Source organism: Acanthochromis polyacanthus, chromosome 13, assembly GCF_021347895.1.
Source record: "Acanthochromis polyacanthus isolate Apoly-LR-REF ecotype Palm Island chromosome 13, KAUST_Apoly_ChrSc, whole genome shotgun sequence".
Taxonomy (NCBI): Eukaryota; Metazoa; Chordata; class Actinopteri; family Pomacentridae; genus Acanthochromis; species Acanthochromis polyacanthus.
Window position 1 is genome coordinate 5611812 of NC_067125.1, and position 16813 is coordinate 5628624.

General features: G+C 40.8%; 1 protein-coding gene across 9 annotated transcripts in view; it reads left to right on the forward strand.

Moving 5' to 3' along the window:
• The window catches only part of phldb1b (pleckstrin homology-like domain, family B, member 1b), a 155626-nt gene that overhangs the window by 70378 nt on the left and 68435 nt on the right, over positions 1-16813 (forward strand). For all 9 annotated transcript variants that reach the window (XM_051957529.1, XM_051957535.1, XM_051957531.1 and 6 more), the window contains one exon: positions 9858-9983. In XM_051957529.1, the coding sequence (XP_051813489.1) occupies positions 9858-9983 (126 nt within the window). The remainder of the gene's footprint in view (positions 1-9857; positions 9984-16813) is intronic.

Here is a 16813-nt window from a genome sequence, read left to right on the forward strand (position 1 = left end):
TAGAAAGCCCACATTATCTGGGTGGAGGCTGGTGCTGGAGTTGAGAAACAGACTTCCATAAAGTGACAGTAGACTTGAGCCGTGGAGAAGCTCCTGTCTTGTTTACTCCTTCTAGAAGTTCTACGTGCTGATCTCAAATGTTAAAGTTCAAACCGTCTTTCATTCCTGGTTCATTGATTTTACACCAAGTGCTTCTATTAAATCACCTTTCATTCCTGTAATTGCAAAATGAAGCACAGCAGTTTCTCCATGTCAACACTGTGGGTGCTCTGTAATGAATATCTGCATGATTTATGACCGTAACCCTCCCCACCTTTTCCCACTGAGTATGATACATGGCCTGTTTAGAGCATCTCCGTATCCTGTCCCGTTCCAGGGACCTAGATAAATACTCCATGTCTCACTGCACCATAAATCTAGCTATTTTGTGGGTCTGTGTCGTCTGATGCTGCCTGAAGTGTGTCTCCTCGCAGCGGGAGGATCCATCACGATAAGTAGCTGTGCGGTGTTGTAATGGCTGGATTGATGAGTGCTAATTGGCATCAAGAGACTGCCAGTAATGGACTTCCTTGACAGCATTTCATCGAAACCTTAAAGCAGATGGATTGATTAGGAAAATATCACATCAGTACTGGTGTGTGATTCAGTTATAAATTAGAAAGTACTCCTTTAAAGGTCAGAGTCTCCATATTTATTTATGGTTTTCCTTGAAAATGTCATGATGTGCACATCTCTGTAAAGTTCAAGATTGTCAAGTGTTGAGATATGGGGTAGTGTTGGACATCACAAGTAAAAAAGCAAACATGGGAGGGTTAAAAATAGAACCTCTAACTCATCTTTATAGTTGCATTTCGTAAGATTTCAGCTTTTTTTTTGATTTGTTGAATGCTTAAATTAAAAACAGCAGTACAGAGATGTGCTTCGTTTGCAATAACTTAATACAGCTCTTATAGGAGAGAGAACAGTGACGTCTGGACCTAAATAAAGCTATATAAAACTATAAACTACACAATATCTGTAAACTATGACTATAAAAAGTAATGTACTCCGCCAAGGCTGCTCTTTCCTTGTATCATTTCCTACAACGGTGGATTTGTAGTACAATCGCAATCATGTGATCATCAGACAGCTGACGTCGTGTTCACTTGTAGTCGTAATTACAGTGATGTTGTGCCGCTATCAATGGTACAGAAGTTGTGGATCCAGACTATAAGCCGCATCACTGCCAAAATCTAATCACTTGGTCCTTGTATCATTTCTGACCTTTCCTGAAAATTTCTTGTAAATCTGTTATTCACTTTTTGAGTAATGTAGCTAACAGACAGACAGACAGACAAACCAGTGCCGATCATCACATAACTCCACTGCGTTCCTTTGCGGAGTAAATATTTGCTCGTCACCCGTTGCTTTTGAGCTGATAGTTGGTTCTTGGTGAACAATCCAAACTCTAGTTGCGTAGGTAACCCTGCTGTATGTTTCCTACCCCAAATGTGAAAGACTGAAAGTCTCCAACCCCTACGACAACGTGACAGTTCACCCTTTCAGTTCACACATCGTACGGTTTATACCTCAAAGATGGAACTTTTTCAAACTTTAGATGATATATGATTTGTAAGTGCAGTTGTACAATTCAGGTTTCTTAGAGATCGCAATCATGAGCTGCTCATTGCATAAAGTATTGTCTCATAATTTTCCAAATGTAGGAAAGCAATTGGAACCCAGTGTTTTCATGGACTCTGTCACTAACGATGCAGAGAGTCAGTGATTGAATCTACATGTAAAGGTCATTGCTCAAAATGGGCGACCACTAAAGCTATGAAAAATGTTGAACCTTCTGCCAATTCCTATTGATGTTTTGTATGTCTATAGTTGGTGTGCGCTAATGCGTCTTGAATGTCTTGTGTCCCATAAATGGGGTTTTAGACAGACGGTCTGCATACGCTGCTGAAGGATAGTGTTCCAATGTCATCAGATTGATAGAGCATAAAAACTGAATTGTGGTCAAGGAGGAGCTGATGTCTGAGTCTCACTGCCAAGCGTAAAGATAATTGTCCCTAATTGTAAAGCGTTTATCATCCAACTCGTGTTTCATTTGATGATGGATTTATTTGACTTACTGAAGAATGATAGTCTTGTTTTCCTTCCCCCAAAGAAAACAGAGTAAATGACCTCCTGTGTGGGCACTTTTAGTACCTAAATTGTGGTGAAATCCATAGTGAAATGCTGTGCGTGGTGTTGGCTTCCACTACATCCTGTTATTTGCTGGGACAGTCCTGTACCACAGTGTCGAATGGTACACGCTGCCACCGTCTCTGAATGACCATGTGTTTTTGTGTGTATGAACCATGTGTTCTCTCTGTTTTGCTGAATCATTGCATTCTGATCCCTGGTGGCCTCTGTACCCCCCCCCCCCCCCCCCCCCCACACACACACACACACACACACACACACACACACACTGACGGTGCAGGGCCAGGGTCTCTCAGGGGCAGCAGAGTGACTGTCAGCTGCCAGCAGCAGTTTTAGCTGAGAGAAGCGAGGAGAAACGTCGTCCCTCATCCATCAGCCTCTGGTGGCTGCTGCACCGCTGTGGCCTGCATGTGTGTGGATCCACGCAGCAACAACACGCTGAAGCATGCTGTCTGTGCTGAGTGTGATTTACTCACAGATACTCGGTGTATGGTAGATTCCTCTTCTGGCCTCACACGCATGCATGTAGCCTCACAGAGCAACAGCCTCCTTAAAGAAGTTGGGAATTTTAACTTCAGCCAGAGGCGACACCTTTGGGAAAAAAAAAAGTCTTGAGAGTGAAGGTACAAGTCTAATTAGACTCTTTTTGTAACTTCATTATAGAACGCTTGGCGATTTTATACGCGAGAAAACACATAATGAACAAAATAAGTATTTAATGCCATGGCTGGACATTTCCACCTTGAAGCGGTGATTCACTGATGCCAATTTCTTTTTAAAAGTAATATGCGCTCAAAAGGAAGTGGTATGCTAGCAATTTTGTGAGACTGTACACTGTGGTGCTTTGAGATTAATGGTAACAACAGTGTGCTAACAATGCTAATAGTAATATGCTATTTTTTAGCAGGTATAATATTATCCATGGTCACAATCTGAAGTTTTATCATGGCATTATGCTAGCATTGCTAATTAGCATAGCCTAAACTGGAGATGTAAAAACATGTCTGCAAGTTTTGCGTCAAATGCGATCATTTTTTAAAGGTAGGTGCTTTTACATCGTCAAAAATGGATATACGACCAAACAACATGACATTAAATAATATATGGTCGTCATTCGATCCTAACGACAGGCCCATATTGGCAGTAAGTCCATCGTAACAAACACTGTTGTTGCAGGTACAGTTCTTCACCTTAGTCATCATTGCTTTCTCCAAGCCCTTCAACAGACACGTTCATTGTTTGACAGAACTGCTGAGTAAAAATGACGCAGTGTGCCACAGAGCCGTCACCAAACCTCTCCAGCTCTCAGGGTGAGCGATGAGTTTGTCATGACGGTGTCAGATACATGCCGCTTCTAGCTACGTTCTTTTAAGCAGTGTTTTCTTTGGAAGTGCCTGAATTGATCTTCAGCAGGGAGATCATGTTAATGCACGTCAGGGGTAGGAGCTGTGTGTGCTGTGAGTCAGGGAGGTGGAGGCAGGAGAGCGCTGCTGGCACAATCCAGAGGAAACAGGAGATAGGTGAAGGAGTCGGATGACTGCTGAAGTGGAGAGCATGAAGACACGGTGGCAGAGCTGACGTGGCTCTGCAGACCGCAGTATTAACATCCTGATGACTACTTTGAAATATCCTATTCAGCATGTTTTTTTGTTTTTCTCTTTCACGAATAGACTGATGGCGCGCTCATTTTCCTGCTGATGAGACTTCCAAATATCGACAGAAACAGTATGAACTGTGGAAAATACCGACCAAAATTATGCAGAGGATGGTGTTGTAACCGCTGAAGGGAATGCTGATGGAAATCTTTAAAACCAGCCTCTGCACCACTTCATACAGATACTTATGGTGGGAAAAAAAAGAATCGAATTAGCAAAGTCTTGCATGGAGACTGATCATGAAGGCATGTGGATTTTATTATACCAGTATAAAGTGTCTATTTAAGTGGTATTTGGCACTAGCACGGTACTTAATGACACAGGCACCAAGGCCTTTTTGATTGAGAAACGAAGTTTTGCCAAGATTGTTCAGTGGGATTTAAGTCTGCAAACAAACGTGAGGAGGCTTTCTTAGACTGGCCGTGCTGTTTTCATGTTTGGGTGGAGTAGAACTCAAAGCCTTTGAAGTTTTTTTTTTTTTGTCCACCAAGGAACACAACGGAGTTATGTGATGATTGCCGTCTGTCTGTCTGTTAGCAACATTATTCAAAAACGGACCAATGGATTTCGATGAAATTTTCAGGGAAGGTCAGAAATGACAAAGATAGTGATTCAATTTTGGCAGTGATGCAGCTCATAGTCTGGATCCACGGATTTGTTAAAGATTTCTGTATCATTGCGAGATAGCGGCACAGCATCACTGTAACTATGGCAACAAGAAAAGCACTTGGAGAGGGACCAATACTCCACTAAGGCTGCTTAGTTGTTGTATGATTTCCAATGGATAAGTCCCGATAAATCGAAGCGGGTATTTGTAGTAGGATTGCAATCATTCGATTGTCAGCAGACAGTTGATGTAGTTTTCCTGCTACAAATTGATCGCAGCGGACTTATCAGGACTTATCCATTACAAATGAACGATACAAGGAACAATTGATTAAATTGTGGGGGTGTTTGAGTACCATCAATTCCTGCCGTCCACGACATATTTAGGTCACGTGATTCAGTATCCGTACATAACGTACACATGCATAACACACACCTGTGCTCAGCACAAGGTCATTTTGTCTGTGGGTACATCTATATGAAATGGACACATTCTGTCTTGCTCTGGTTTCTAATTATCATTAACTAATAAACAAATTCTGCATTTCTAAACGAAAATATGCTGCATTTCTGACAATGCCATATGGAGGAATGAACAGCCTTGGTGGAGTACTACGTTTTCTGAGTGCTTTTCTAGCTTTAAAAGTGTTTTCATTTTGTTGTTATACAGTCCTGAGTTTTGCAAGCAACTATTTTATTGAAAATAGCTGTTGTAGAAATGCTTTTGTCCAGTTGGGTGAGGGAAGGGTTCATGTTGATGTACTTCAATCGTCTAGTGTACTGACATAGTAGAAGCTGATTTGTCCATTAATACACCAGAAACCAATGTGCAAAGTTGACTGTACCTCATTAGAACTTATCTTTGCATGTTTCCCCTGTGGTCAGTTACCTCCTCCTATCCAAAGGCGTGTACTAGACTGCCATTCAGTCAAAGGTGTTTCCCACCACTTCACAACATCTGCAGTGAGGCAGCTGATATGAATAATGGAAGTAAAGATGGATGCGCTTGAAGAAGTATTTTGTGTCAGCTGCTTCTAATACACATATTCATAAGAGACACAGCAAAAAGTATGTTCTAGTCAAATGTAGCGTCCTAAATTTGCAGTGACATCTCATCTTGTGCCCTCAACATCTGTCATCTTCTTCTGTCATTTCTGGGCTGCATGTTGACGCCACTTGTCAAAGCTGAGCAAACACCTGTTTTCCATCGGTTGTGTCTTTGCACACAGTTTGCGATGCGATCAGTTGTTTTCTTCCCAGGCTGTCAGTGTATGTCTGTCCGTAATAAAAGGGCATCTGACTCTGTTGTGCATCATCACAGCCTCCTCCGTGATGGAGAAGTTTCCGCCAGGGCTCATGACGACAGGCAGGGATCTTATCTCTGGCAGGACCGGAAGACCTTTCCCTCGTAATCTCAGCCAGACACAATGGTGCTATATTGAGAAAGCCATAAACATGCGATTGCTTATCTGTTATCGAGCTCATGGCACATGAAAGGGCTGAATTAGTTCTGTGCATTGTGTGTCCTGACATTTCGAACCAGATAGTAGGTGGATGTGAGTGATATTACCATAGATACCTGGTGTGTTTGTTGCTTTCAGCTGTAAGTGAGTAGAGGCCTGATCAGTTTGAGCATCAACAGTGTCAGTTTCTAACTAATGACTGCTCTGGAGACACCTTGAGCCACAAGCAGCAATAGCACTGTACAGTAAGTGTGCAGGAGTAGACGAGCTAAAGCAACCACCACATGGACTACACATTTGAATAACAATACATAATGGGTAGATTTCTGAGTGCTTCCAAATGCATGTGACTATTGACATGTCTGCTTAGAGTATGACATTTCAAAGCAGCAGTGGGAAACTTACACATGCTATAACTGATTTTTTTTGCCACTTAGGGCAATGGTAGGAATCTGTAAATATAAAAACACATTTTTTTGTTCAGTGAAAGTTGCATACCTACCACACTGCAATAACTCCAAATCGTTGCCAAGTCTGTTTGTCTTATTTTTAGTCAAAATGTCTCATCCCACTTGATTTAAGATAAATTCACTTAACAAGTCACATTTCAGCAAGATGGAGGGACTTGTTTTGAAATTGCATCTTAAATATCTTGTAAATTCAAACAATCTTGAAATGATCTTGTTTTGAGTTCAATTTTACAAGAATCGTCAAAATAAGTTCAATGCATCTCGGATTAGGAGGTTACATGAAAGCAAAAATCTTTTTTTGAGTGAAAAACTACTACTTTTTTTTTTAGCATGTCTGGCTTATTTTAACCCTTGTGTCATCCTGTAGAGTGTGAGAAAAAAAATTAAAAAATTCACAGTGAAACTTCTGATCTCCACATTTTCAACATTTTTGGGAAATCTTTGAACATTTGTTGGTGGAAAAAAAAATGTTAAAAATGTTTCTTCAGAACATTCACATAAAAATCAACCAGAATCCAGCAATATTCGCATTTTTTTGTGAATGTTCTTAAAGAAAATATTAGAAGTTTTACTGATATATATGTAATCACTTTAGATATTTTTAGGCTTTTTTTGGAAGATTTTTACTCATTTTTGAAAATATTTACAAGAATTTTCTTGCCAAATTTGGGGGACTTTTTAAAATAAAACTTTTAAGGGTAACTTTTAAAGAATTATAGGAGTTTTCTTCCTGAAGGTTTTGCAAAGTTTCAGAAATTTGGGGGATTTTTTTTGCTGAATTTTTGAATTTTTTTTCAGACAAAGAAACAATATTTTTTGGTGATTGTAAATGGTGACAACAGGAGGGTTGACAATCCTGGTAAAATTTAGCTTAAAATAAGTTTTCCAGCTAATTTTAAGATCTCAGTATTCTAAAGTCATATCTTATTTCAAGAAATCTTACCAAGCCATTTTCACTTGTTCTATTGGCAGATTTTTTTCACTTATTTTAAGGTCAAAGCTTCTTGAAATAAGTTTGTTTTTCTTGTTTTGGGAGGGGCATTTTTTTCCAGTGCAAGGGGCAACTTCCAGCACTGAAAAAGGAAGTTCTTAAAGCTGTAGTTCCTTGAATGGCCACTTGAGGCTGACTCCAAAAGCAGATCATCCCCATAGACCACAATGTTAAAATCCCAACTTGACAGCAGGAATAAACATGTTTACAGTCTGGTACAAAAAACTGTTATGGCTTCTTTCCTTGTTCATGAAAACCAGATGATGGGTTTTTACGTAACACATATATATATATACATTTTTTAATCTTCAAAGTTTCCGAAAGTAAGGGTGTGGCCTGTTTGACTGACAGATGTTTCTCTTTTCATGTCAACAAGTTATCTGAGCCATTGATGTACAGTTTTTGAGTGCTGCCGGTTTATTGTGCACCTAACCAAACATGTAAATGATCAGAACAATTAGCCTGATAATATTAAATAACACCATATATCTGAAATATATTTAAAAACCTTAAATGCTGTACACTTTGGTGCAGTTGCCCCAGTTACTTAACATCGGGCCAGCTGAAAACACAGCATTTTGAAAAGCATCATTTTGTATTCTTAAATAGAGCACTGTCATCAGGTTGTTTACTGTGGACTTATATCTATTGTACCAGCATTTGTAGAGCATCTTATCTGCTTAATTAGATGTGTTTCCTGTAGGAGGTGGATGTCAGGGCGAGGCAGATTAGATGTGCAAACCGATGGGATTCCATTTCAGTGAGAGAAGACAGATTTATTTGATTGTGGGACTATTTTACAAACTGAAATAATTTATGGTTCTCCTGCAGCATCCTGATATCCAGAGTGGGGAAAAATGTAGACATTTTTCAATACAAATATGTGTGCTACTGTGAAAGTAAGAGACGTCTCCCAAACTTTTATTCCTCCTAAAGATCAGTTCTCCATTGGCTGCAGTTCCTCAGCTCCAGGTCTCCTCAGGCATCAGTTTAACAGTGTGACATTGACTGTGTGCCCTCATGCTTTGTGTTGGTGATGGCAAACAGTGCAGTCTGAGTCAGCACAGCATCTCTGCTGTTGCTTTGTGTTTGAGCACTTTGCACTGCTTTTGTCCCTGATGCTGTCAGAACAGCTCTGATGCCTGATATTCACTTCACTTAACTCTCTGTTGGACAATGACAGTCCTCTGTGCTTCTGTCCTCCCTGGATGCTGTTTAGACACACATGCAGATTTGGGCCATTGTTTATTTGGGTTATGTGGATATTTGCTTTCTTTCTGAGAGTTAGATAGGTAGATTAATACCACTCTGATGTCTGCACATCAAATATTAAGATACAGCCAGCTGCTAGCAGGGGTTGAAAGCAAACAAGTGCATACTATACTCTAGTAGAGTTATTACTCCACCGAGGAGGTGGAGCCTCGGTGGACTAATGTGAAGATTGGTGTTGGCTGATCTGTCTGTCTGCAACATTACTCAAAAATGGATGAACGGATTTGGATGAAATTTTCAGGCAAAGTCAGAAATGACACAAGGACCAGTTGATTTGGTTTTGACAGTGATGTGGCTTTTCTAGTTAATATTATTTCTTTACTTTATTGAGTATTTCCTTTTGATTGGACTTTGCACATTCACTTCACTACATTTAAGAAAGACATTGTACTTTAAGGTCTGCTGTATTTATTTGATGCTTTCAGCTAGTACTTTATTTTCAGGTTAAGATGACATAACATTTAACATAAAAAGGACTTATAGAATAGAATAGTCCTTTATTGTCATTGTAGCCAGTACAACGAAATTTAAAAGTGCCAGACAGTCAGTGCATCATTAAAAAAGACAACACAAGTTAATAAATAGAAAAAACAATAAATAAATAAATACTCAATCAGACATGACATTCCTTAAGGCATTGAGGGTAGTTATTGCTGTGGGGTAGAAACTGTTTTTTAGTCTATTTGTTCTTGATTTGAGTGTCCTGTAACGTCTGCCTGACGGCAAAAGTTCAAACAATGAGTGACCAGGATGGAAAATGTCTTTAACAATGCTCTGAGCTTTTTTATGATAAATACATGAAATGCAAAGCACTGTTATTGTGATGAATTGTATTGTAACAGTACAAAAAAAGCACTGTCTGCTGTGTAGTCGCCTAGCTTGTTGTTACAGTTGAAATGTTTTTCAGTAAATAACCAAATTATTCAAAATTTCACGACAAAATCAATGATCAGAGTATCTTCTTCTAACTCCATTATAGAAGTCTTGGTGATTTTATATGCTAGAAAACACATAATGAGCAAAATAAGCATTTAATGCCATGGCTGGACATTTCCACCTTGAAGCTGTGATTCACTGATGCCAATTTCTTTCAGTTTAAACTCGCATGCACTGTATGCTGTCAGTGAATCTCCTAAACTTTAAATTGTTGTTTTTCTGTAAAGGTTCTGTGGAACAAAATGACTGTAACAGTATGTGTGCTGCTTTCCAGGCTGTATGCTGTGTTTTGGCCAATCAGCCTTCTTTCGCTTCAACCACCCTGAGGAAGCCTTCAGGATGAAGAGCATGATGCCCCAGGGAGGAGGTGTCTCCAGCGGGGACTACAGACTGTGCACAGGTACCGCATGTATTTATATGTGCTCGTATTTCACCATACATGTGTGTTTGCGTGCTGTGTTTTAGCTCAGGAGCACTAATACTAACCTTACTGTTAGTTCTTGCTTCTTCCACAAACACGGCTCAGTGTTGATAAAAACACACTGGCCTTTTGTCGCATGAATAATAAGATCTGAAAAGAGCATTTTTCTCCTGAAGTTCCAGTTTCAGCCTGGCCTGTATGGATGAATGGACAGATTGTTAGAGGCTGGTGGTGGAGGTGGAGCAGCAGGGCAGTGTATTTTACAGGTGGATGTTTGTACAGCAGTAAACTCCAGGCATTTTTCTCTTTTTATAACCTGGCAAGGGTGGAGGAAGTGTAGTAATGCAAGGCGGTCTGGAGAAGGAACAGAGTGCTACTTGGTGATACGCAGTATTGTGCCAATATAAGGCTTAAAAATAGTCTTGTACCCTGCAGTGCCACTTTATTTTTTTGTATGGCTTTCTTTTAATAATTCCTTGAAGTTTTCTAAATTATTTCTGGTTTAAAACCAGGCATTATGTTTCCTTTTGCATTGTTGCATGAGCTGCAGATCCATCTAAAGAATAAATTGGGTTGCGTTTAGTTACTTTGCAATTCTGAAATAAGAAATATCACATGGAAAACAGAAACTTCTCATCATTTTAAGCATAGAAAAAGTCACTGTTTATATAACTGCATTCAGTAAAGGCATGGATTGCCTTTTATTTCTGTTTGTAGCTCACTTACAAGACCCTTGTTGTCAGTATGAGCCTTTAAAATGCAGTACCCGTTGAACCCTGGAGCCTGAATGATGCCCAGCTGGGACCTGGTGCTCGAGTTCACACTATGCATGTTTTATGAGCATCTCATTCCACTGCGTCTCCAGGCAAAGTTTCAGCTCCTTCGTGTGTGTGTGTGTGTGTGTGTGTGTGTGTGTGTGTGTGTGTGTGTGTGTGTGTGTTTTGAGTGTTCCTCCTGGCAGACACACACTGTAAATGTACCTTCTCTTGGCCGGTTCTGTTACCAGAGAACTGTCACAGCATCTTGTTATTTCCCTCCTTTCACTGTTGACGCTGCCTTCCACCAGTGGATAAGTATAGCACGTAGGCATGCTGGCTGCTGTGGACTTCCTGATCCACTAATGAAAGCCTTCCGTTGTTTAGAAACGTACCAATTATGCATTCCTGAGCTGTGTTCAGATGAAGACTGCTTATACCACTCCCATGATAAACTGAGTATATCTGTCATATCAGCTTGCAAAGACTTGAAAATAACACTTGTTATCTCTGTGTGAATTCACCGGCCAGAGCTATTATGGAGGCCCAACCCAACTAAACGAAGGATTTATACAGTTCACAGTTTGTACAAATTAAACCACAATAAAGCAGCTCCTTGGTTTACGATGTCCTCATGGTTACGTTGATGTCTCCCATAAATTTATTAAAAATATTGTATTCCATCATTCCGACTTACGCCGTTTGCAACGTTAAAACAAGTTTTGTGCGGGAGTGTTTTTGCTGTACAGTGTTTTTATGTCCTAGGTTAAGTTTTTGCCACTGTGTGCACGTAGTACGTCACGTTGTAGGAACGGAATTCCAATGGAAATCGAGACCTCTTTGTGTGGGGCTGGACTTGAATAGCTGAATATCCGAATATTCGATCGTTGTGGTGGTATTCGAATATTAATTTTGGGATGGGAATACACCCCCAAAAATACAGAAGACGGAGATATCCATGCTAATGCTGTTAGACACCGGCACCCCTCCACCTTCCTTCCCCTCTTTGTCTCCGTATGTAGCTCTGTGGTAGACTGGTGATCTGTCCGAGTGTCTCCTGTCCTCACCCTAAGTCAGCTGGGATAGACTCCAGCCCCCTGCAACTCTAATGAGGATTAACCGGTGTGTAGATGATGGATGAATGGATGGATGGACCAGTTAGTAATTTGCAACATGCACATCAAGACTACATTCCGACAATGTACAGTATTAAGGCCAGGTTTCTGAACTTAACTGTCCATCTGATAAAGTATACTGGCACCTTATTTGAAAGGTAGACTAGAATTCAGTCTTCAAAATCTTCCAGAGCCTGTCACCTGGGCTTTGCTATGAATGTGCACCTGATCCGAATGTTATCAGCCCATTAAATGGCCGTTTGTCAGTGCAAACCACTCTCACATAAATGGGCCTGTAGGGACCTACACTGTGTAGTACTGAGTGAACTGAAAGACGAAAGAGCTCCCTACTGGCCCATTTATATGAGAATGATATGCAGTGACTGGGTAGGGATGTCTACAGTGCACTGGACACCACAGTCCATGAAAAACGCTCTCTCTACTAAATACAGAACAGCTGGAAGATTGTATCTTTATGTCCTTTCAGTTTTAAATCCCACAGAGCTCATGCATGAAAGTGTTTCTCCTGCAGACGCTCACATACACAGAGGGAAATATGTGATGCAGATCTTTGAGTCTTTTTATTGTTTTATTGGACCTCAACAGTTCTGGTTAGAGAGACTATATGCAAGATGGATCGAGAGTTAAGATCTAAATGTTGCAATCTTTCTAACAGCCAGCAGGGGGAGACTCCTCTGGTTGCAGAAATAAGTCCATTTGTATGAAAGTCTATGAGGAAAGGACCCTACTTCTCCCTTGATCCGCTACCTCAGTAAACATTTACCTGGTGAGTTTACAGTTTCAGTCACTAATTTTAAGATTTTTTTGAATACAGCTTGATGCTCCTTTTGTAAATTATGGTCCCATTTAGAGTAAAATAGACACTACAGCAGAGTATGTTTTAGGGCAGGGCTACCTTGTCATTGACAGGCTGCTGCTCCATCACCATATGTAATGTTGTGTTCTCAAAGCAAGGCAAGTTTATTTGTATAGCACAGTTCATACACAAGGCAATTCAAGGCGAAGAATTACATTCAGAAAAATGATTTAAAGGTAGACATACATTAAAATCATTGAAACGAAACATAAAAGTAGACATTAAGATCATAAAAGTGCTTTAAAAGACAAGAAAACAGATTGGACTTCTAAGAGAAAGCTGCAGTAAACAATGTGGGTTTGTGCCCTGATCTAAAAGATCCGACAGTTTGAACAGACCTCAGGTGTTCAGGAAGTTTGTTCCACAGGTGAGGAGCATAAAAGCTGAATGCTGCTTCACTGTCTTTGGTTCTGATTCTGGGAGCAAACAGTTAACCTCTCCCTGATGAACTGAGGGCTCTGGATGTTTCATTTTCGGTCAGATCCACGTCTTGTTCATCGCATCTGGTTTTAAAAGAGACAACATGATGACGGCCAAATTCCAAACTTGAAGCTTCAAACAGTCGTGGTGTCTATATGCATCTTTTCTGTACAGTCTATGATTCTGGCATAGCTCTAGTGTAACATAAGAATTTTTGTACCTCTATAATTATTGCTTAATTTTGTCCTTTTTAGACAATCTTGAGAAAATGTGGCCTGGGAAAGAGATTTAAATGGAAGTGGCAGCACTCACAACGCTCTAATAAATAAAAGACTGACTCTAAATCTGAGATGTAAGAAACCATTTAACTGTAGCATATAAACTGTGACTCTGTGTGTCTGACGTGAAGAAAAGTACACAGTGTGACCTGCTGTTAGATTCTGAGTGGTCCCTTCTCCTTGTCAGGGATAATTAAAATTCTAAGTAATAATGAAATTTCTGGTGCTGTTGTTCTTCGTCTCTAAATGTTCCCAGCTCTGTCTCTCTGGAGATGTTCAAATGGATCCTGCTGCTGTTCAGTGCTGCAGGTATTCGTTACACTTAGGCCCCATCCACACGAAGACAAAACGCTTAACGGTTTCAAAAACGATCGCCATAAAGACGAAGGCGTCTCAGAAAATGTGTGCGTCTACATGAATGCACTCGATACGCATGGAAATGCTGTAAAACACATGCCAGACCTCTAGGGGCGCTGTAACGATATGACGGAAACACGCGCAAACAGAAGAAAAAACAGTGAGTCCTTTTCCGGGGTGTATCCATCAAGTGCCGTAATGTGTCCTGGATAATTGTTTGTTCAACTTGGTGGTGATTGAGAAGAAGGAGATTTTGCTGCAACAGGGCTAGTAGGGTCACTAGCTTCATCAGCACATTTGCTACACTGTACGCCGCCATTGTTGTTGTTGTGGCCGCGTGTGGCGCATGAAGATACGAAACTATGACGCAAGCGTATCTGAAAAGTAGCGGAGAGCCAGTAAACACGGAGCTGCGTATATGGCGTTTCAAAATCTTTCCACTCTGGAACCTGGTTTTAAAAATAATCGTTTACAGACCCCCAAAACACCGTCTTCGTGTGGATGATACGCAGATTCGGCAAGGAACTTATGCGTTTAGACCTCGGTTTGTCTTCGTGTGGACGGGGCCTTAGAGCAAAGACTCATAAAACAGCTGGAAGCAACAAACTAAACTTCAGCTCCTGTCAACGTTTTGTCAAAACCTTGAGTACAACATTTTTTGATGGATCTTGTTAATCTTAACTGTCTGTTTTTGTCCAAGTAAAGTTCTATTTTTATAGACGTTTGAGTTTGTTATAGATGTACTATTGTAGGCCAAAGTGAATGAGACAGGTCTTTTGCGATTCTTTTCCTCTCTGTGATGTCTTTGGATCTGTATTTGTGCTGACATATGTAAAAAGTCCTCCTCAAACACTTCTGACATTTAAAAGTTGCTGTGATCTTGTGCGTGCCTGTCCGCTGACGTGACAGCATGCAGTTCAGACTTGTGCTGTGTTGGAATTGATAGGGAAATATTGCCATGTCCGACCTTGTAAGACTGCTATTCTAACTTTTATGGACATGTGACCAGGGTGCTCATTCAGACATGAAGCTGATGTGTTCAGTTGTAAGTTCAGAGGGTGTGTCTGAAAGGAGCGAAAATGGTGGAAATAAGTTTTCAGACACCCCATGCATTTGTGAAATGTTACAATAAGAATTACTCTTAGGTCTTCAAGTACAATTTCTTTTCGTGCAGTCACACCCAACTTACTAAAAAAATCCCCCAAAAGCCATTGAAACCTCAAAATTCATTGGCTCCATCAAAATACAAAAGAAATTTTAAATATTGGTTCATTTTGGTACCAGTGATCCATTAATGATGGTTGTGCTTTTTATTAAAAGACACAGTTTTTGTTGCAGTGCTTCGTGTCTATATAAAACCAGCACATTTGAAAGTTCTTCAGAGACAGAAATGAAGGAAAAACAAGGAACCTAATGCAGGAAACACACATGAGGATACAAATTGTCAGCCAGGAAGGGTGCAGCTGCTGCCAGATAGCCAGGAAGTGCAGATGCAGTCCTTCAGCAGTTGGATTCACTCTGCAGAAATACAGATGAACCAAGAGCTTGGAAGACAAACCAAGATCTCGCGTCTAAGAGTTTCTTCAGCAAGAAATGATCGCATCCTGATCCACATGTGCAGTAAAACCACCAAATGACATCACAGGAGCTTCAACAGCAATGGTCAAACCTGCACTGTACATGGCCGACTTTTAGATCATGGCTTAAGACCTTAAGCCATGATCTCTCATTGACCAGGGGCTTCTTGACAGCCTTGTAGGACCCTACAAGGCTGTCAAGAAGCCCCTGATCAATGAGAGACAGAGGTTAGCCTGACATTATTGGGCCCAAACACACAAGAACTGGATAGCCTGGAATTGGAAGAAGATTCTGTGGTCAGATGAGTCCAGTTTCCATCTTCATCTTCCTGCTGGGATTAAATCTGGGTCTCTGTGGTGGTGGATGGATGCTTTTCCCCCGCACTACTTTGGTAACTCAGTCAGTAAACATTTCTGACATTAGTGTCTCTACCTCTCATTCATTGGAACCTGTTGCCATACATTTGTGCAACCTGTACTTGCAAAGTTTGTAAAGCCAAGCTCTGCAGTGCTGCTGTCTCTTTGTGATGCCAGTCACATTCACCTGTCTGCTGTTTAGTTTTTGGCAAGCTTTCAGTCAGCCATCAGTGATGGTCCACTGACCGTCTGTCTTCAGCCAGCCGTCTTTCAGCTCCCTCCTCCTCACTGATTGGACATTTCCTGTGCCTCTCTGCCAGGCCAGCAGACGGCTTTGTGGGCCTGAGCTGCTTACTTAAAGCGGCCGACGGCTGGAGTTACAGTATCCTTTTTCAGACACTATTTATACATCTCCCAGACCCAGTCCACTGTCTGCCACCTCTGCACCCTCCCTGCCTGGGTTTCCAGTCCTCTCCTGCACCCACCCACCCATTGGCCTTCTTTTCAGTAGCAGGCCTTTATCTCCCAGTAATTTGGCTGCTGTGTCTAACTCTGGCTGCTTTACAATCTGCAGAAAGCAGCTCACACAGACAGGGCTGAAGGTTTGTGATACAGCTGTGGTTGCAGTGTGGCACCACCACATGCTGAATCTCTGATGTTTTTGTTTCGTGTTATTATGAAATGAAATCAAGTGCTGATCAGTAAAATTGGACAGGACAGTCTTGGACATCAAACAACAAAGCTTTTTACCATTTAGATGGCTATGCATACATTTCCTGCCCCTTATTTTCTGTTTCCAAAACCAGTTAAAACCCACATTTCCATCCTGAGGGAAAACCTCTCCTTGTAGTATTTCACCATGCTGGATCAATTAGGATTTGTGGTTAATGTTTTGTGATCAAAAGGCATTACACACACATAGCAATTCTTTCTTTGCTGCGTTGAGATAATTATATTTCATTCACCCTCCCAAAGTTCTTTGATTTAATTAATTGAAAATTCCACATTTTTTTCTCTGTCCTTTGAAGTTGTTCCTATTCAGGCTAATATGTTTGCTTTGGTATGAAAACTAA